At 49.5% G+C, this 20,155-nt stretch overlaps 1 protein-coding gene across 1 annotated transcript in view; it reads left to right on the forward strand.

Annotated features, from left to right (window-relative positions):
* Nucleotides 1-453: 453 nt before the first annotated feature.
* Nucleotides 454-20,155, forward strand: part of SH3BP5 (SH3 domain binding protein 5) — an 80,404-nt gene continuing 60,702 nt past the window's right edge. The window contains exons 1-2 of the mRNA XM_079922120.1: nt 454-710; nt 2,428-2,490. Of these exons, the coding sequence (XP_079778246.1) occupies nt 576-710; nt 2,428-2,490 (198 nt within the window). The 5' untranslated portion in view covers nt 454-575. The remainder of the gene's footprint in view (nt 711-2,427; nt 2,491-20,155) is intronic.

A 20,155-nucleotide genomic window follows, 5' to 3' on the forward strand; every position in this document is an offset into this window, starting at 1 on the left:
CTTCAGGTACACACATTTCCCCAGGTTAACCCAAGGGGACAAAAGTGCTTTGAGTGTACACGGGGGTTTGAGTGAGTCTTGGGACTGGTCCAGGGTCACTGAGTACAAGCTTCTAAAGGTGCCTTCAGATGGTGGGAATACCCCAAACTTTCCTTGCATGCAGTCAATTGCCTTAGCAGAGGAGGGAGGGAGAGAAAAGCACCCTGACACCAGGCGGCCGACGTTCGGTAAATTGTGATCTAGTCGGGCTGCTATGGTAAAAGGGGGTGAGGGCTCCCCCATTTCACCACCCTCACGCGTTCCGGGAGTGAGGTTTTGTGACGGAGCCCCGGCTATCCCGGCCGGCCGGCCAGGTCTAGAGTCGGGGCCGCGCCGAGCCGGCGGGCTGGGGGCGGAGCGGGCGGCGCTGCGCTGACGGCCGCGGCGGAGAGGGGGCGACCGCGCCCACTTCCTCCTGAGCTGGGCCCGGGAACCCGCGGCGGCGAGCGGCGCCTTCTGAGCTCGCCGGGCGGTGGCCAGACGGCTCCGGCCCAGTCTGCGGCCGCCACCCCCGCGCTCCCAAGTCCGCCGCCCGCATGGACGCGGCGCCGAAGCGGAGCCGTCCGGAGGAGCCGGCCGAGCTGCCGCCGCCAGCCCGGGACTCGGAGGAGGAGGAGGAGGGGATGGAGCCGGGGCTGGAGGAGGAGGAAGAGGTGGACCCCCGGATCCAGGTAGGGCGCGCGGGGGTGCACAAGGACCCCGGCATCTGCACTGAGCCCGCCTCGCAGCCGCCTCCCCCAACCCCCCCCCCCACCGGTGCCTGCGCCCGGGGGAGGTGGCAGCGTTAAGTCCGGGGCTGGAGGAGAGGGTCTGAGTACCCGGTTTCCCCCAGTTCCTGGGAGGCTGCGGTGCCCGCGTGGACGCAGCCTGACTCTATCGCCGGGATTCCCCGGCAGGATCCGGGGGTCGCAGCAGCGTGCCCAGCGCTGCGGGCGGTTGCGCAACAAAGAGGAAAGGGGGCGGGGGCGCCACGCCGGCGTCTGGGTACCCGGCCGGGCTTGCGGCGCCGCGGGCTTTGCACAACCTCCGGGCTCCGGGAGCCGGGCGGGCCGCTTGGGCGCGGGCTCCCGGGGCGGTGGGCGTCGTCGGCCCCTGCAGGTGGGCGGCCACCCGTGCCTGGGGGTCAGAGCCTCCTGCTGGCAGAGGTGCCCGGCCTGAGCCATCTCCCTTCTCCTCTGATTCATTGTTAGCAAACCGAAGGGCTTATTGTCACCACTGGCTCAGCTCTCCGCTTGGCCTCAAACGGTTTAAAACCCAGCTTTCCCTCCGTATGAGGTCGGGTGTGAACAGAAATCTGGGACAAGCGGTGCGCATAGCTGACGCGCGAGAAGGCAAGAGGGTTGGCCCGGTTCCTGTGCCTCCATTTCTCTGGGAGATGATTAAAAACGATTTCTAAGCCGAGATCTCGGAGTGACAGCTTAACCTCTTCACCCTCCAAGCAGAAAGCACAGCACATCGCTTTCGAAGACCCGTGTTTCTACCCTTTCCATAAAGATTTTTTTTTTTTAATATTGCTTTTCAGCATGCGCTGCAGCTTCTGGAGACTTCATTGGTTTTTCAGCGCGCAGATCAATTAAAAGCTCATTTAACTCAGCTGTTGCATTTAAATGAATTGTTATGGCAGGTTAGCAAGATAAAAATCAGGTGGAAAAATCTTTGCATTAGGAATTCTATTAAATAAAATCAGTTCGGGCTACTCAATTTTGTTTTCTTGGTAGGGGAATTCTGTTCACAAGGTCCTTTGTTTGCTGAGTAAAATGAGTTAACTTCATGCTGGGCACTTTTTTTTTTTTTTTTTACAAAATGTCAGCGTGTGAATGTTTATTTAAAGGATCAGGATTAAAGCTAGTTTTAGTTGTTTGTTTTGTAAAACAGCCAGGTAGGTTGAATAACTAGCAGTTTGAAAAAGACTTTTCATTCCTACAGAAAAATACTCAACCATGGATGAGATAATGCCAGAATTGTACCCTTGATTTAAATTATTTCATTGGGTTTATACTTTAGGCTTGGCTTTATTTTCTTTTATTATCTTTTCTGCAAAATCCTTGCTCTAAAGCATTGTTTTGATTCAGCCTCTAAACCATTTGTAACAGGTGGGTTTACCTGAAGGCACATACCTGGAATAAATAATTGACCTTCTAAGAAAAGACAAATTCCTAGGACCTTAAAGTCATTTTCAAAAAGGCCACCATCAAGAAAAAGGTTTCAGAAATGCTGACATTCATTTGTTCTTCCAGCCAAGGCTCAACTGTTTTCCTTGAGAATTACCACTGACTCCTTCCTCTTCCTACAAAGTGTGCCAGAGTAATTTGCAGGTACTGGGGCTGAGTCATACTGGCAACAAAAGACAAACCCCTGAATCTTTTTTCTGTCCCTTTTCTTCATCAGGGAGAGCTGGAGAAGTTAAATCAATCCACGGATGATATCAACAGACGGGAGACTGAACTTGAGGTACGGAAAGCTGGGTCTCTCTTCTCAGTGAAGTGGCGTCTGTCCCGCTGACACCACGCTGGTTCATTTTGTTTTAATAGCTGGAGGGTGGTTGCTGGCATTCCCTCCTCCAAGTTGAGCAACAGCCTGCTGCCTGACAGAATAAATTACACCACTGAGGCCAGCTTGTGGGTGGAACACGTGTGGATCCAGTTTCACGTGGTTTTCATCATGGAAGCTCCGAGGGGCCCAAACCAAGGGCATTACACACGCTTAAGCCCTAAAGTTAATGTGTCTGTGGAAAAGTTAAAAGGACTGAGGGGAAAAGTAGCTGTGCTCTTTAATGGACAAGAATGAATGAGCTCACAAAATCTTTTAAATATTTTAGGGCAGCTCCTTACACTTTTACTCAGAAATATTGTGTGTTTCCTCAGAAAGACTTAGACTTGTTTGACTTTCCGGCCCTAATCATTCACCCCCCTTCCACTCCCCTGCTTTTTTTATCTTTATTGTCTGCTGGTGCGTAGAATATGATGATCTTAATGGTACCGAAAAGCTGTTTAGACTGGGAAGGGCTTTCCTGCTGGGAAGAATCTTGGGAGCCGAGAACTTGATTTGAATTTCATGAGCATCTTCCAACCTGAGTGTAAACAGATTAGCATTCTTCACAGCTCCCACTTAGTCCGCATCCCTTTTCAGCACCGGTTGGTTTTACCATCCATCAGATTTGAACAACCCCCGCTTCTGTCTGAGAGCTGTGGGAGGACCCGTTTCTGTAGCAGGAGGAATGGCAGGGAAGGTCAGCGGAAGGGGCAGGACACCGCTGGTCCCTAGAGTGAGGGGGTGGGAGATAGGAATGTAATCTTACCAGCAACACCCTGGCAACCTTGATTTCTGCCTGCATGTCCAGGCCCTGGAGGTATAGTGGCCCAGAGGATTAAAGCTAGTTTTCTGAGCTGTGTGTGAAGTGTTCTTGCTCTGTTCTGATTCCAGGTATCTATGAACACTCTTCTCCCCCAGGTGAAGTACAGTCTGTGTGTTTAAATTTTTTTCACTTACGATGAATCAAGTCTCTTGGTTGGGCAATTGAAATCTCTCAGAATCTCGCGTTTGTAATACATCCAACAACAAAACCCCTACCATTTCTGTCAGGATTTGGCATTTCCGAAGTGCTTTTACAAGCTTTATCTCCTTCCTGCCTGTCACAGCAGGCCAGAGCTGTGCTGTCCAGGATGGCAGCCTTTTGCCACATGTGGCTATTTGAATTTAAACTTAAATTAATTACAATTAAATAAGGTGAAATTTCACTTCCTCAGTCACAGTAGCCACGTTTCGAGGGCCCAGTAGGCACTGTATTGGACAGATCAGAGAAGACTCCCATCACCATAGAAAGTTCTACTGGACGGCGTGGGCCTGGCAGGTAGGGACCGGCAGGGACCGCCTCTTCTCCAGGGGAGGACACGGAAGCACAGCGTCCTCACAGTTCAGCGACATGGCGGAGCCTGGTCATTTTCCAGGTCCCCTCCAGCTCTCCTATTCTATCCCAAATATGAACAAACAACTTAGAAATGTTTTTTTTTTTTTTTTTTTTTTTGCAAAGTACTGGTTTATTCATTCAACACATACCTGTAGGCCTGCTCGATGCTGGCCCCTGTTCTGGCGGTGCTCCCCTTCTGAGGGCACAATTGTTTCATCTCTTAACTTTTTCTCCTTGATTTCTGAGCCCTCTGTCGGAACTCACTTAGGTCTTTGTGGGTCACGGGAAGCCACGGGACGGGTGTTTCCTGGCTGCCTCTGGAGAGTGTTAGGCAGTAGCCTGGAGAGGTGGTCGGGGCTGGCCTGTGTCACTGGCTGCCCTTTCCATGGCATTATAACCCAGCTGGACTCAGACAACTATAGTGCCAAGCTCTGTACGTCATGAAAACTTCCTAGCAGCCATGCTCAAAGCAACAGGAAACAGGTGAAGTTAATTTTAATCTAGTTCCTTTAACCCAGAATGTCCAAGATGCAATAATTGCAATATGGAATCAATACAATCATGAATGAGATGTTTTACATATATTTTTGTACCAAGTCTTGGAAATCTTGTGCATCTGTTACACCTAGAGCACATCTCACTTTGGACCAGCCGCGTTTCAAGTGCACAGGAGGTGCACGTGGCCCTGGGCCATAGTGGGCGTCTAATCTGTGGGGTTTCAGCCTCCGTGCAGGCTCTCTGGACGCTTGTCATGCTCCCAGAACCTGCCAGGGACCTTGTGGCCGTGTGTGTGGTGGGCTGTGTCCCTTCAGGCAAGCACTGGCCACCCACCTTGTGTTGGGCACTGTGGCCCCTGCGGATACAGGCAGATATGGGTACAAGACAGAGGCTTTGCCTCCGGGAGTTGACGTTTCAGGTGGGGGTGAGGCGTGGAGGGTTCGCTAGTACTTACTGATTGTGATGAGTCCAGTACGAGAGTGATGTGACAGAGGAGTCTCCAGAAGACACCTGAGCAGAAGCCTGCTGAGCGAGGGAGCCGGTGTGTGGAGTGGCAGATGGAGAGAGCAGTGGGGATGATGGCGGGGGGCGGGGAGGGGGAATGCCAGAGGACGCGGGTCAGGAAGCAGCCACCTTAGTATATGGTCAGTTGTCCTTATTCGCGGTAGTTTTCACTAAGGTCGCCGTGAACCTTGAATTAGTGGATACTGAGCCGTGGCTCCCAAGGGAGATGTTGTGACCAGCGGCTTTCGGGAACTTAAACCTCATTAGGCTCCCGTGAGCCTCTGGTCCCAACACCTTCATCCACTGATCAGTACGTAACCGTGTGTTATGTGTGTTTCTGTTTAAAGACACCTTACTTAATGTGTCTTGTTGGTTGAACTTGGCCCTCAGCACCATGGCTCAGCCTGATCGAAGCTCATTTAACACGTGTTTTCTCCATAATGCTCACCACAGCTTTCCTGGGCTCAGGACACTAGCCAGCACTTCAGCGCTAGGCTTGGGGGCTGTTTTAAACAGCCAAATCACCAACACAAAGCACAGCAGTGCAGAAAGCCTGGCACTAAATGGACTGTGTAAAGGATGTTGGTTTACAGCATGAGAGCTGGACCAGGGTGGAGGGCGTCTGTTCATCCTCCCTGGAAGCAGGCACGTCGGGCTACTGGAGTTTCTTGCCACTCTGTGCGGGTCCACAAATGACTGTGGAGCAGCACAGTATTGATTTTGGAATCAGTTTTAGTGAGTAGGCAGATTCACAGATTTGGGATCCACAGATAATGAGGACTGACTGTATATAATTCGTAGCCACTAGGGGAGGGTCTTTTGCTGTCTGCGTTTCCTTTCCTTTGCTTTTTGATTATGGTCCGCAGGACCCAGCACCCCTCCTGACTTTGAGTGATTAAAGCAGATTGGTGACCCCAATGTTCATAGCACTATTTACAATATCCAAGATAGGGAAGCAACCTAAGTGTTCATTGATAGATGAATGGATGAAGAAGATGTGGTACATATATACAGTGGAATATTACTCAGCCATAAAAAATGAAATAATGCCATTTACAGCAACATGGATAGACGTGAAGGACATTATGCTAAGTGAAATAAGGCAGACAAACACTGTATAATAGTGCTTATATGTAGAATCTAAAAAAATACAATCAACTAGTGAATATAACATAAAAGAAACGACTCACAGATATAGAGAACAAACTAGTGGTTACCAGTACGAAGTATGGGGTGTAAGAGAGGCTCAAGGATGTATTGTACAACACGGGGAAAATAACCAATATTTGGTAATAACTGTAAATGGAAAGTAACCTTTCCAAATTGTATAAAAACATTGAAAAAACAACGAATTGGTGACCAGTTTGTGGCGCATTTGCCTCTGGGCAGCCGCAGCTGAGGTGTCAGCTGGGATTCGCCCTTGGATCCCATCTGTTTCTCGGTAGTTTAAATGGGAGATGACCAAAGGTGTCTGATGGCTGGCCTGTTGTCAGGCAGACACCTGCTCCTTCCCATGACCACGGTTTGCCTCTGACCTTGTCTGGACAGCATGGTATCCCCTTGGCACTCTGATTTGTGTTGAGAGAGCCAGCCTTTTCAAGCTGTTGAAGGGAGTAACCTTTTAACCAGAGAGGCTCTTGGATATAAGCCTGATGTTTCAAGTTAAGAAAGCGCATATATTTTCTCACAGGCGCATTGGTTAGTTAGCTTTAATTATTAACTCATGGAGTATTTCTTGAGCACCTACTATTTGCTTCCGTGAAAGCCCATCTGGAGGGAGCGAGCCTCGGGGCCTTGTGCAGGAAGGGCGTTCCAGCAGCGGGAACAGCCAGTGCTAAGGTGAGAGAGAGAGGGGCCTGGTCCGGCTCAGGACCAGCCAGGGGGGCCAGTGCTCTGGGGGTGGGGAGAGCGATGGATGGAGAGAGATAAACAGGTCATTCAGTGCGCAGCAGCCCTGCCAGGTGAGGCAGTCCAGGTAAATGTACTGATGCACTTTTAGAATGCGTACCCAATAGAGCGATCTCTTCTCAAATGTTTGTTAAAACAAGAGGCAGCACAATTTCTAAATCATTTTAATCAAGATTTGTAATAGTCCGTGCCAGTTATTTATTTTTTACTATGATGTGTAGTGTTTTTGTATTCCCCCTGCTTCCTCTGAAGGCGGGCTGTTCTAGGGTGTGAGATGGTCCAGGAGGAGGGGGAAGGACACAGCCAGGCCTAGCTGCCCACAGACAGCTTTTCTGGCTCTGAGTAATCACAAGCTGACTTTTCCAGCCTGTCCTTACCTGGGGAGGCAAAGGCGGTTGATTGTAAATGGCCGTGTGCTTCCCCTTGGTGCTTGGGCGAGGGCAGTTTGCAAAGCATTTGATTCTGGACATCTGTGTTCCTCAGACTCGCATAAGGCCTGCACCCAGAATCTGCCGTTGTCCCTGCCAGAAACCAGCAAACATTTTCTCTTTAAAAAAAAAAAAAAAAAGAAAGAAAGAAGACTGTCCTGAGCTTGGAAGCCCGCGGTCGGGGGGGAATTGGGAGCAGCCTGGACTCTCTCGTAATGAATTTTTCACACAAGTCACGGGAAGAGAGAGATTCTTTTCTGAGAGGACAGTGCCATCACATCTTAGCACTTTCCCCTTGAAGACACGTGTGTGTGTGTGTGTGTGTGTGTGTGTGTGTGTGTGTGTGTGTGTGTGTTGTGCGTGAGTGAGGCTGGGATCTCTTTTGTAGCCAGGTTAGATCTAGTTTGAGGAAACAGAGGCCTGGAGGCGTTCATGGAACCGGCACTGAGGGCCCCCTGCGGGCTGAGTCCTGTGTGGGGTTCTCACCTCGCGGGGGTGGGGGTGGGGAGGGGGTTCTGGATTCAGGCCTTGGACACAGAGCGAGGGACCCAGGCAGGGTCTTGGGAGCCGGGGGACGCTTTGCTGCAACAGGGGGCGTTGGAGTCGAGGCCTGGGGACCCTAGTTATTTGGGAGGATTAGCAGCCAGCAAGTGGAGGGGACCAGTGCAGACATCCCTTGCAGCCTGTGCAGTGCTAGGGGCGGGGAGCATTGCTGATGGGACCCTTTGTTCATTGGCTGGTAAAGATCAACACACTTGAGGTCTTTACTGGGCCTCCTGGGCCCCCGAGCTGGGGCTACTTCTGTCCCCACAGCTCTGACCTGAAGTTTGGCCATTGGAATAGTAGGCCTTAGGACTTCCTGCTTGGGTAGTGGTCCCCACACTGCTGCTGGGATGTTGGGGGACAGTGACTTTTGACCCAGCAGTTGCGCTTGTAAGAATTTATTTTAAGGGGTTAACTGGGCAAGGATGTAGGTCCAACAGTGCTCACTGCAGCATTGTTTAAAAATGTTGGAGAAATTGTGAGTCTGCATGACTGTCAGTAGGGGGTTGAGGAAATAAATGAATACCAAGCCTAGGCGATAGCTAAGGGAATCCAGGCTTTTAGATGATGACACAGCTTGTTATTAACCTAGAAAGGCATCTGAATGGAAAACAGGTTCCAAAAGCTTGGAGTCATGATTTAGACTCATGATGCTATTCTAAAACATATGTTTATATGCATAAAAATATGAGGAAAGGATTACATGCCAGTTATATCTGGTGAGAGTTGAGTAAGACGTATTCTCTTGATACTTTTCTATAGTTTCTGAATTATTTGCACTGAATTGTATTACTTTAGAATCAAGGGGGAAAAAACCCAAAGTCATGGGGAAGGGGTGGGTGGAGGGACGTCTTGGCATCAGGTGACGTGGTTAGAACCCGAGTTCTGCTGACTTTTGGGGGCACTTGCCCCTCTGGAGCCCGAGCCCCCTCGTCTGTGAACTGGTGTCGTTATTCTTCCTGGGTGGCCTGGGGGACAGGAGGAGACACTGTGTGAGGGAGGGCTTTGCTAGGGGCACAGCCTGGGTGAGGGAGAGGCTGCCTGCGTGCGGGGCTGGCAGCGAGCGCCGGGGACTGCCGGATGCAGAGCAAGTTCCATCGAGATGTGCATTGGAGCCAGGCCCACCGCAGCTCTGCCCTCTTCCCCCCAGGCCCCGCCATGACGTCTCTTTGTCAGAGACAGGCTCTGGGCAAGGGGCCAGAGAGAGGGCTCGTAAGGCTAGGATTACAGCAGGGTGGACTCTGCAGTCTCTGGAGCAAGAGGGCTTTGCTCTGTGGCTGGTCTGCGGGGTGTGGAAATCAGTTGTTTCCCTGCATGAGCCCTGCTGTGTTAGGCTGTCTTCTCTTGGGATTTGCCCGGCACATAATGGGTGCTCAGTAGATGTTTGAGTGGATGAATGTCAACAGGTTGCCCCTTCGTGGCTGTGTGACCTTGGGCAAGTTACTTAATGTCTCTGGGCCTCAGTTTCCTTATTCCACTGCTGATGCGTAGTAGGCCATGAATAAACATCATTGCTGCTGTTACTGGAGCAGGGCAGGTGAGGGCCTCAGCATGGTGGGTACTTGCAGGAAGGACTTGTGTCCATCCTGGAATGTCTTTTCTGCTTGTCTTTGTCTGCTCTTCAATAATAATGATAGTTAATAATAATAACAATAATAAAAATAAATGCCTACCACGTACCAGACCCTGTTCTAAGCACTTTGCATAAAGTCACTGAATGCTCAGCACGACTTTCTGTGATAGATACTGTCATCCCCATTTTGCTGATAACAAAACTGAGGCCTGGAGTTCAAGTGTCTTGCTCTCGAGGAGTTGCCCAACTGCGCTGTTGACATCGTCTATGGACGTTCTTTGATGTGGGGGGCTGTCTTGCCCACTGTAGGAGGGTTAGCAGCATCGACTCACTAAAGGCCAGTCAACCCCACCCCCACACCTCAGTTGTGACAGACAAGCATGTCTCCAGACTTGCAGGTGTCCCAGGGGAGGGGGGCAAAGTTGCCCCTGGTGGTGAACCAGTGCCCTAGAGCAGTGCCATCAACGTGTGGTCTTTGCATCGCAGGACCAAGCTGGAATTGCAGAGTCTTGGGCCCCACCCAGACCTGATGACTCAGAATCTCCGGGGGTGGGGGATGGGGCGGCGGTGCCCAGGAGTCTGTTCTCACCGGCACTAGCAGCTTCGCGCATATCCATTAGGCTGTGTTCTGGTCATCTGTGCATCTGGCTCCCCCGCTGGACTCCCTGGAGGGAGGGGCTTGGCCTCCCCATCTTTGTGCCCTAGTATCTCATGCGGTGCCTGCACACAGGGGTACGATGAGTGTCGGAATGAACGGCTAGAGTTTGTGGCTAGAACCAAACACCTTGCGGACTCGTGGCTCTTGGCGTTGCCATACACAGTGTCCTGCAAAACCGGCAGGTCCCTTTTCCCTAGTGCCTGCTCTGGAAATGCACTGGTCCCTGGGCTTTCCTTAGGCAGGGCCAACCCTGGGCACAATGGCGGCGCTGCTGAAGCACAGCCCGTGACCTCCTTCCGCTCCCCTAAGCCCTCACTCCCGGAGGTCTTAGCTCATGGAGGTATAAGATTCTGCCCTGCTTGGAGATGCCAGGGTTTGAAGAGTGTTTTGCATTAAAATAGGATGACATGTGTGGTTGTGGACCCGTGGCCATGATCTATTTAGTGGAAATAAAATCTAGTGGGGGAAAACATATAAAGCTATGTGTAGAGTATATGTAAAAGCATATATACATACAGTAAAAGAACATGTACATTTAACAGAAAAAATGTCTAGAACAGAGATATTCATAGTGTGGTCCACAGGCTATGATCTGCTTGTTACCAATTAAGGTGAAGTACATACAGAAATTGAGAGTAAGACTTTAGAAATTCTTCTCTTTAGCAGTTTGACATGGCTGTGACATCCACGTGGCTTTTCACTTTTCTAGTTTATTTTTGTTGTATTCTGCAGAAGTGTTGCTTCTTGTTGGTTGGTGCTGGGGTGGAGGGATGCATTACCACAGAGTCTGAGAAGTACGTACCCTCAGATGTTACTAGTGGTTAGTGCTGGTCGCTAAGAATGCTGGTGATTTTAATTTTCCATTTCTTGATGTTTTCTGAATTATTTGCAATGACCATATTTTATCATTTTCATAGGCAGGGCGTGAGGGTGGAGAACAAAGCACTATTATAAAAAGATGTCTTTGTGAGTCAAAGAGACGAATGTCTTTGGAAGGAATTTTAGGAATGATGAGGGCTGGTGGGAAAAAACTTTCAGATTGGTAGTCCCTGCCCTAACTGTAGATAAACGCAGACGTTGGTGGGTTTGCTTGGTGAATTACTGTATTGTTAAACTCTCATGTGGTAGTTCACGGAGGGATGAAAAGTGACTTAAAGGCATTTTAGAATTGTCTGCAGCCAAGAAACCCTCATTTATGAAAATCCAAAACAATCACCAAGATAGAGCAGTGGAAAACATTCCAAATATTAAGAATATTTAGATATTCAGACTTAGTTACTATATGAATTTGAGTAGTAGCATCCTTTCTACATGGATAAAGACTTGTGGGCACATATAAGTGGGCGTCATTCACTGTAGTCACTTAGGCAAAATGATTAGTAGTGTGGGCTGTTGGCTAGAATATAGAAATAGCTGTCAATATTGAAATGGAGTCTACTGCTTTAAAAATATCAGATGTGTCTTTCTTTAAACTATAAAGACCAGTGAGATAGTATGTAAACTTTCCTGGCCCCTTAGCTGGCACCGTTGTGGGAACACGGGCCATTGCTGTTGTACAGTGAGATGACTGTGTCCCCACGTTTATCCGGGATACCTTCCCTCTGACTTCAGGGTGTCTAGAGGTGTCCCCACCTCAAAAGAAGACAGGCTCTGAGGGTTGGCGGATCCATTGTTGTCCCCACGGTTGATAGAATCTTCAGATACCCCTGTTGGCAGAGAGCTGTGGTCCCTGTGGGCTGCAGCCTTTTAATAATGAGCTGTTATTTTTCCTTCTGAGCGTTTATGGTAGGAACTTTGAACACAGCGGTGTATTTGTGTGTGTGTGTCGGCTGGATGAATTAAACATCTATTGAACCTCATCCTTTGGCAGCATCCCGGGTATCTTCGACCAGCCCTCCTTTCCGAGAGTTACTTAATCTGCCTATCACCACATAGATGCTTCTAACAGTAGAGACTGTATCCCTTTTATGCAACACATCTTAACCAAGAGTCTCACGATAATTTGCAAATTTGCAAAGGCACTCGTAGAGAGCTCAGAGAATCAGCCTCTTTCATTTCCTTAAAGGAAGATGGAAAACAATTTCGTTCTATTTTTGCCCGACATTTTTCCTTTGCTGTGTTTTGCTGGATTATCCAAGAGATATTAATGTTTGCTCTGACAGAAAGAAACTGCCAGCAGGGAGACAATGACAGGAACATCCGCTGTTTATTCTCACTGCAGCCAAACCCACTTAATGTAAACGCATACTCTGTGGCATCAGACTCACCCGAAGCATGATGAACAGGGTTCGGGTATGTTCGTCCACCTGACCCTTTTGTTGCCAACACGCAAAAGGCTTCAGCTTCATTCTGATAAGATATGAAACCTGCAGATTTGATGTTTTCTTCCCTGGTTTTTGGCTTTTTAAAAAAAAAAAATTTTTTGGCTGCGTTGGGTCTTCATTGCTGCACGCAACCTTTCTCTACTTGCGGTGAGCAGGGGCTACTCTTTGTTGCAGTGAGCAGGCTTCTCATTGCGGTGGCTTCTCTTGTTGCAGAGTATGGGCTCTAGGTGTGCAGGCTTCAGTAGTTGCAGCACGTGGCCTCAGTAGTTGCAGCACAGGGCTCAGTAGTTGCAGCACACAGGCTCAGTAGTTGCAGCACATAGGCCCTAGAGTGCACGGGCTTCAGTAGTTGTGGCACGCGGGATCAGTAGTTGTGGCTCGCGGGCTCTAGAGCACAGGTTCTGTAGTTGTGGCACACGGGCTTAGTTGTTCCGCGGCATGTGGGATCTTCCCAGACCAGGGATCGAACCCTTGTCCCCTGCATTGGCAGGCGGATTCTTAACCGCTGTGCCACCAGGGGAGTCCCAGCTTTTTTGGAAGAAGAGATGAAACGAAGATGTCCTTCCTTATGGTTCTGGTTCCTATTTCTACCTAATGAATTACCCCCCAAACTACTTTACCCCAAATCAAATGCTTTATTTTGCCCATGATTTGTTGGGTCGGGAATTTGGAGAGGGCTCTGCAGGGTGGTTCTCGCCAGAGGAGTCTTGAGCAGTTGCAGGCAGATGTCGGTTGGGGGTGGGGTGGGGTGCTCATCCAAATGCCCCGCAGGACTGGATGTCCGAGGAGACCCACTCCTGTGTCTGGCCGTGGATACTGGCTCTTGGCTGGGGCTCAGCTGGTCAGTGGTCAGTGTTTACATGCGACCGTCCCAGCACGGCGGTCCCAGGTACTCTGACCTCCTCATGGTGCCTGGCTTCCCACAGTGGGCATCCCAAGATGACCAGGTGGGAGCATCACAGCTTTGGAAGTCCCATAGCAGCACTTCTGTCGTATCCTGCTGGTCCAAGCAGCCATGAACCTGCCCAGGTTCAAGAGGAGATGGCCCAGACGCCATCTCTTGATGGGAGCAGTCCTAAAGCATTTCGAGCCCTGTTTTAGAATGGCCACACTCCTGGTGGTGATACAGAGACAGTGACTCGTTCTGAGGCCCGTAGGATGTCCGTTTGCTTCATGAACAGCCACATTTCACAGTGCCTTGCCGAACTGCGTTAATAGTTAACCATCCAGCAGAGCAAGGACTTTGATTCGTTTTGTCAATAACCCTTAAACCAACCAGCTACAATTAAAGCAAGAGGGAGCAGTTTTGAGCAGTGCTGTGGGTCTTGCGATAGGGAATTCTTTGCTTTGCCTGTTTCTTAAAAATGTTGTCTGAGAGAATATTATGCCATGGCTTCAATGCCTATTACAGAAAATTAGTGGAGCCTAGAGTCCCCAAAGTACGGTAGCTAGACAGACACTTTATAAATTCAGGGGGCAGGTTCTTAAGCTCCTTGGATAGCTCTTGAGCGCTGCTTTCTTTCCCTGCCACGGGTTTTGCTAGCGTCCCCACTGCAGAAATAGGATCCTGGTATTGCATGCATTTGCTGGAAATTGGATCCACTCCCCAAGTTGGAACTTGTTCAAGCAAATCATACTTTGATGCTGTGAACCCTGGGATCAAAAAAGCATAGGAAAACTTGTTTTGGAGCTAATAGAGGAAAAGCATGGGCTTGGGAGTTCAGGAGAGCTAGGTTTGAATTCTCCCTCTGCCTCTTCATAAGCTGTGCAGTCTTGGCAAGGTTTTTAGCTTTTCTGGGTTTTTCATTTCCTGCTCTCTAAAGTGGGAAGAGCAATACCTATCTTGCAGGGTTGTTAAGGATTAAATAAGGTCATGATTGTAAAGTGCCTGGCACAGTACCTAGCATATAATACGTTCAGCCAGCTTCGGCCCTTCCCTTTCTAACCATTGCTATTTATTGAATAACAACACCTGCGTAAAAGTCACGATTATTTATCAAAAGCTCATTGTTATTCCAAGCACTGTGCTAAGTGGTTTGTATAGTTTATCCTGTTAGTTCTCAAAACTAACACAATGTCTTGAGGACATTGATGAGACATGGAGATTGAACCAGTTCTCACGGGTCACATGGCCAATGGGATGAGGACCCAAGATTTGAATCCAGGAGTCTGAGGCTGGAGCCCATGCCCTGAAGTAGTGTTTTTTTTTTTTTTTTGCGGTACGCGGGCCTCTCACTGTTGTGGCCTCTCCCGTTGCGGAGCACAGGCTCCGGACGCGCAGGCTTAGCGGCCATGGCTCACAGGCCCAGCTGCTCCACGGCATGTGGGATCTTCCCGGATTGGGGCACGAACCCGTGTCCCCTGCATTGGCAGGCGGACTCTCAACCACTGCGCCACCAGGGAAGCCCCCTGAAGTAGTTTTTAATATGTGTGTTTGTGGGTGTGGAGGCTCTGCTTCACAGGTCCTCACTGAGGCTGGTGAGATGAAAGAATGCTGATCTAGAACAAGTTTTCAGTCTTTGCCCTGACGCTCGCCAAATACACATCCTTGGGAGAGGCTTCAGTTTCCTCCTTTGTGAAATGGCAGCCTCTGAGCTAAATGATGGGCAGTGGCTTTTCCAGCCCTGATATTTAAAAAAAATTATTTTATTGAAGTATGGTTGATTTACAGTGTTGTGTTAATTTCTGCTGTACAGGAAAGTGATTCAGTTATACATATATATGCATTCTTTTTCATATTATTTTCCGTTATGGTTTATCACAGGATATTGAATATAGTTCTCTGTGCTATACAGTAGGACCTTGTTGTTTATCTATTCTCTATATAATAGTTTGCATCTGCTAATCCCACACTTCCAATCCATCCCTCCCCCAACCCCCTTGGCAACCACAAGTCTGTTCTCTATGTTTGTGAGTCCTCACAAACTTTCGTAGATAAGTTCATTTGTGTCATATTTTAGATTCCACATGTAAGTGATACCATACGGTATTTGTCTTTCTCTGTCTGACTTTCTTCACTTAGTATGATAATCTCTACGTCCATCCATGTTGCTACAAATGGCATTATTTCATTCTTCTTTATGGCTGAGTAGTATTCCATTGTGTATATGTACCATGTCTTCTTTTTTTTTTTTTGTTTTTTTTTGTTTTTTTTTGTTTTTTTTTTTTTTTGTGGTACGTGGGCCTCTCACTGTTGTGGCCTCTCCCGTTGCGGAGCACAGGCTCCGGACGCACAGGCTCAGCGGCCATGGCTCACGGGCGCAGCCGCTCCGCGGCATGTGGGATCTTCCCAGACGGGGGCACGAACCCGTGTCCCCTGCATCGGCAGGCGGACTCTCAACCACTGCGCCACCAGGGAAGCCCTACCATGTCTTCTTTATCCATTCATCTGTCAATGGGCGTTTAGGTTGTTTCCGTGTCTTGGCTATTGTGAATAGTGCTGCTGTGAACATTGGGGTGCTTGTACCTTTTTGAATTACAGTTTTGTCCAGATATATGCCCAGGAGTGGGATTGTTGGATCATATGGCAGCTCTATTTTCAGTTAAAAGAAAGAAATTATTTATTTGTTTGGCTACGCTGGGTCTTCGTTGGGGCATGCGGGATCTTTGTTGCTGCGTGCAGGATCTTCATTGTGACATGCGGAATCTTTAGTTGCGGCACGCGGGATCTTTTTTAGTTGTGGCATGCAGGATGTTTAGTTGCGGCATGCGGGATCTTTAGTTGCAGCATGTGGGCTCCTTAGTTGCGGCATGCAGTCTCTTTTAGCTGCAGCATGTGGGATCTTTAGTTGTGGCATGCGGGATCTAGTTCCCTGACCAGGGATCGAACCCAGGCACCCTGCATTGGGAGTGCGGAGTCTTAACCATTGGACTACCAGCGAAGTCCCTATTTTCAGTTTTTTGAGGAACCTTCATACTGTTTTCCATAGTGGCTGCACCAGTTTACTGGAATGATTGAGATTTTGATTTGACTCTAGCCACATGCTGAATGCGCTGAGTCCCCCTCAGTCTTGATGATGGGGAAATACAAAACATTGGTCAATCTGTGCTGCAGCCAAATTGAAGTCTGATATTTATTGAAGCAATACTTGCACATAGTTGAAGAAAAGCCCCTGAGAAAATGAAAGTCCTCTGCCTCATTCCTTCCCACCCCCAGTTCTGCTAGAAGCAGCCACTTTTCCTGTTTTTAGCCACTTCCGGGTTCTTCCGTGTCTCTTAAACCAATGGCAGTGGATTTTTACTTTGTTTCCTTTGCATCCTTCGTCCTCCTTTCTTTCCGTTCTGTTCCGTGAGCTGCAGTCAGGAGGAAGGTCCTCCAAGAGGAGCAAGGCAGCAGCTTGCCTGGAGTGCTGGGAGGGGGGTGCGTGCTTTCCACAGAGGCCTCACTGCCTGGTCCCTCGAGCTTCCCTAGGCCGGGCCGTGAACTCACCATTGCCCTGATGCTGACACTCATGTTAATTTAAAACAGAACTTGTATTGCATAACTGCTTGATGGGTGGCTGAAACATCACCCCTGATAAATGTTCACATTATTTGTATGATCCGTCTAAAATCCAATATTTGCACATTTTTTTAAAAATAGGAAGGCCTATTTTATTTTATTTATTTATTTTGGCTGTATTGGGTCTTTGCTGCTGCGCGCAGGCTTTCTCTAGTTGCGGCAGGCGAGGGCTACTCTTTGTCGCGGCGCGCAGGCTTCTCATTGCAGTGGCTTCTCTTGTTGCAGAGCACGGGCTCTAGGCCCACAGGCTTCAGTAGTTGAAGCATGTGGGTTCAGTATTTGCGGCATACAGGCCCTGGAGCGTGCGGGCTTCAGTAGTTGGCGGTGCGTGGGCTCAGTAGTTGCGGTTCTAGGGTACGCGGGCTTCAGTAGTTGTGGTGCATGGGCTCAGTTGCTCCACAGCATGTGGGATCTTCCTGGACCAGGGATTGAACCCATATCCCCTGCAATGGCAGGCGGATTCTTAACCACTGGGCCACCAGGGAAGTACCCCTAATATTAGCAAATGTTTGGAAAAAAGTGAGTCTTAAAATTGAGGAAATATGTTAAGCCTTTTGGTGTAGACATGGAGATAGTTCACTTGTGGTTGAACTCCATAAAATGCCTCAGTTTCAGCAGTTCTGCCTCCTCTCACACTAAGAATCTTGTGGATTTAAAAACATGTGTTTGGGGCTTCCCTGGTGGCTCAGTGGTTGAGAGTCCGCCTGCCGATGCAGGGGACACGGGTTCGTGCCCCGGTCCGGGAAGATCCCACATGCCGCGGAGTGGCTGGGCCCGTGAGCCATGGCCCCTGAGCCTGCGCATCCGGAGCCTGTGCTCCGCAACGGGAGAGGCCACAACAATGAGAGGCCCGTGTACCAAAAAAAAACCCCAAAAAAACACATGCGTTTGGCTCTGAATGAAAAAAGCAGCCGGTCCTTTCAGCCTTCTCAGCTCTGCTGTGTATGTGTGTGTCACTGTGTGTGTGAGAGAGGGTGTCTGTGTGTGCATGAGTGTGCCTGTGTCTTTCTGTGTATGTGTGTCTGACTGAGAGTGTGTGTGTGTGTGTGTGTGTGTGTGTGTGTGTGTGTGTGTGGTAGGGTGGTTATGTAGCTTCTGTCCCTCCTCCTGGGCCTCATACAATTGACCGTTGTGCCTGGAGACTAAAGGGCTGTTGGGTTTTCTCCTTTGTGGTGCTTTGGACCTTAGGCTATTTAAATGTATTTTTTTCTAATCGGTTAGATTCCATCCTGGTGGCTCCTGCCTGCGTAACATCAACAAAAAAGGTGAATTGAAAGTGAGTCTTTCCCAGTGACAGACGTTCTACACAATAACCGGTTCATATTATTGAAAACTATCAAGGCCATGAAAAACTGAAGAATGCTTCCAGAGTAGGGAGACTAGAGAGAGATTGACAGTAGATGCTGTTTGAGTCCTGGACTGGATCCTGGACCAGGAAAAATATCTTTTTCCCTTTGCTGTAAAAGACGTTGGTGGGACAGTTGATGCAATTTGAACAAAGTCATAGACTGGATTAATGGCATCGTATCAATGTTAATTTTCTGATTTTGATCATCATACTCTGGTTCTGTGAGAGAATGTCCTCATCTTTAGGAAATACTGAAATACTTCAGGGTAAAGGGACATCAAGTCTGCATCTTACCCTCATTTTTTCCAAGTCTGAAATTATTTCAAACTAAAAAAGTTGAAAAAAGAGCTTTTTCCTTATTCCCAGACCTACCGACTGCCTTAACTCGGCCTCCAAATGGCTGTGGAATCTTGATGTTGCACGAAGCTGGGTGGTCCAGTGTGGGGACAGCTGCGGGGGCTGCTTGTGCTCTGGGAGATGGGAGTGGGTCCTCACCTCCTTGTTTGGAAACATCCCTCTAGTCAAATCAGAATTCTAGAGCACAGCCTTTCTGCCTGGGAGTAACTTGGTTCCACTTAGGCCTAAAAAAGCTCTCAGACCCTTGATAACCTCGGAAGAGGCCAACTGGCCCCAGGAAACCATGCTGACCAACCTTTCTCCTCTCTCAGTGGAAGGAAGCTCTTGGTGGCCCAGAACCAGGACAGATGGTGTGGTGCTGTGGAAAGAGGAAGCAGGGCTGACCTTGTCACCAAGGCTGCCGAGCTGCACAGGGCCTGCCCCTGGGTCTGGAGCTGGGATGGAATCCCCTACACTTTCTTCCAAACCACTCAAACGGCTTAAATAAAAGGCAGGATTTTCCTTCATGAACCCCAAGGGTGGGGAGGGCGTTGTAGAGCCTTGAGCAGGGACACCAAGCATCCCAGCATCGTTATTTGCAGTCCTCACTCTCAAAGGTGCCTTTGCCAAAGGTTGATAAATGATGTGGCTGTGTAATTGCAGAATTCCGGTCGGGAAGCAGGATCATCGCCCGCATTCCCCCTCTGCTGCCTCCCCTTCTCTCGTTTGCTTTCTCTTCCCTCTCGGTCAACTCTCTCTGTGTCCCCATCTCTCCCCCCTCTGGCTTCCTCCGTTTTGTCCCCTGGGAGAGGGTCTTGTGTCAGAAGCACAGCAGCGGGGCTCTGCTTACGCGTGAGGCACAGTCCCCACAGAAGGTGGGCTTGGCAGACGCCTCAAGAAGCCTCTGCCTCTGAAGTTGGGGTTTGAGGTGGGAACGAAGCGGGGGCGGAGGGAGGGAGCTAGGCTAGAGGTCCCGGTAGCGATTCTGCTGCTTCCAACTCGGAGGCCCTGGTACTGTCTCCCCCTTCTTTCTTCTCCATGCACGTTTCCATCCTTTTGCAGCTGTCTTCACCAGGCTCCCTGGTTGGATGAAACTCGCTGATGGGGAATTGGGCCTGAGGGGTGCTGGGCGGGGAGGGGCTGGCTCCAGCCCCCCGGGGGCTCCTGCCCTCGCCCCCCCTTCTCCACCTCTGCCTCTTCTCTGCTCCTGGGCCCTCTTGCCTCGGCCTTTCTGGTTTGGCTCCCCAGGTCCCGGCTCTGCCCTGGCGCCGTTTTTCCACTTCTGCCTCTGCTGCAGAATTCCTGAAGGTGAAATCAGATTGTCCTGGCCGCCCTTCTCACAGGGCTGTGACAGCCGCTCCTTGTGGCAAGAAAAACCAGGCAGAGGCAAGGAGACAAGGCAGCAGGAGGACCCGGGAGCGTGGCGTGATCTCTCCAAGTGGGGAGCGGGGTGAAATCTGGGGTCCAGGAGCTGGACCTGTGCTGTCCGGAATGGCAGCCACTAGCCCCATGGGGCGATTTGAAGTATACTTTAAAAATTAAAATTTAATACAAAATCCAGTTAGCTGCACTAAGCACATTTCAAGTT

Source organism: Stenella coeruleoalba (genome assembly GCF_951394435.1).
Source record: "Stenella coeruleoalba genome assembly, chromosome: 5".
In the NCBI taxonomy this organism is placed as follows: domain Eukaryota; kingdom Metazoa; phylum Chordata; class Mammalia; order Artiodactyla; family Delphinidae; genus Stenella; species Stenella coeruleoalba.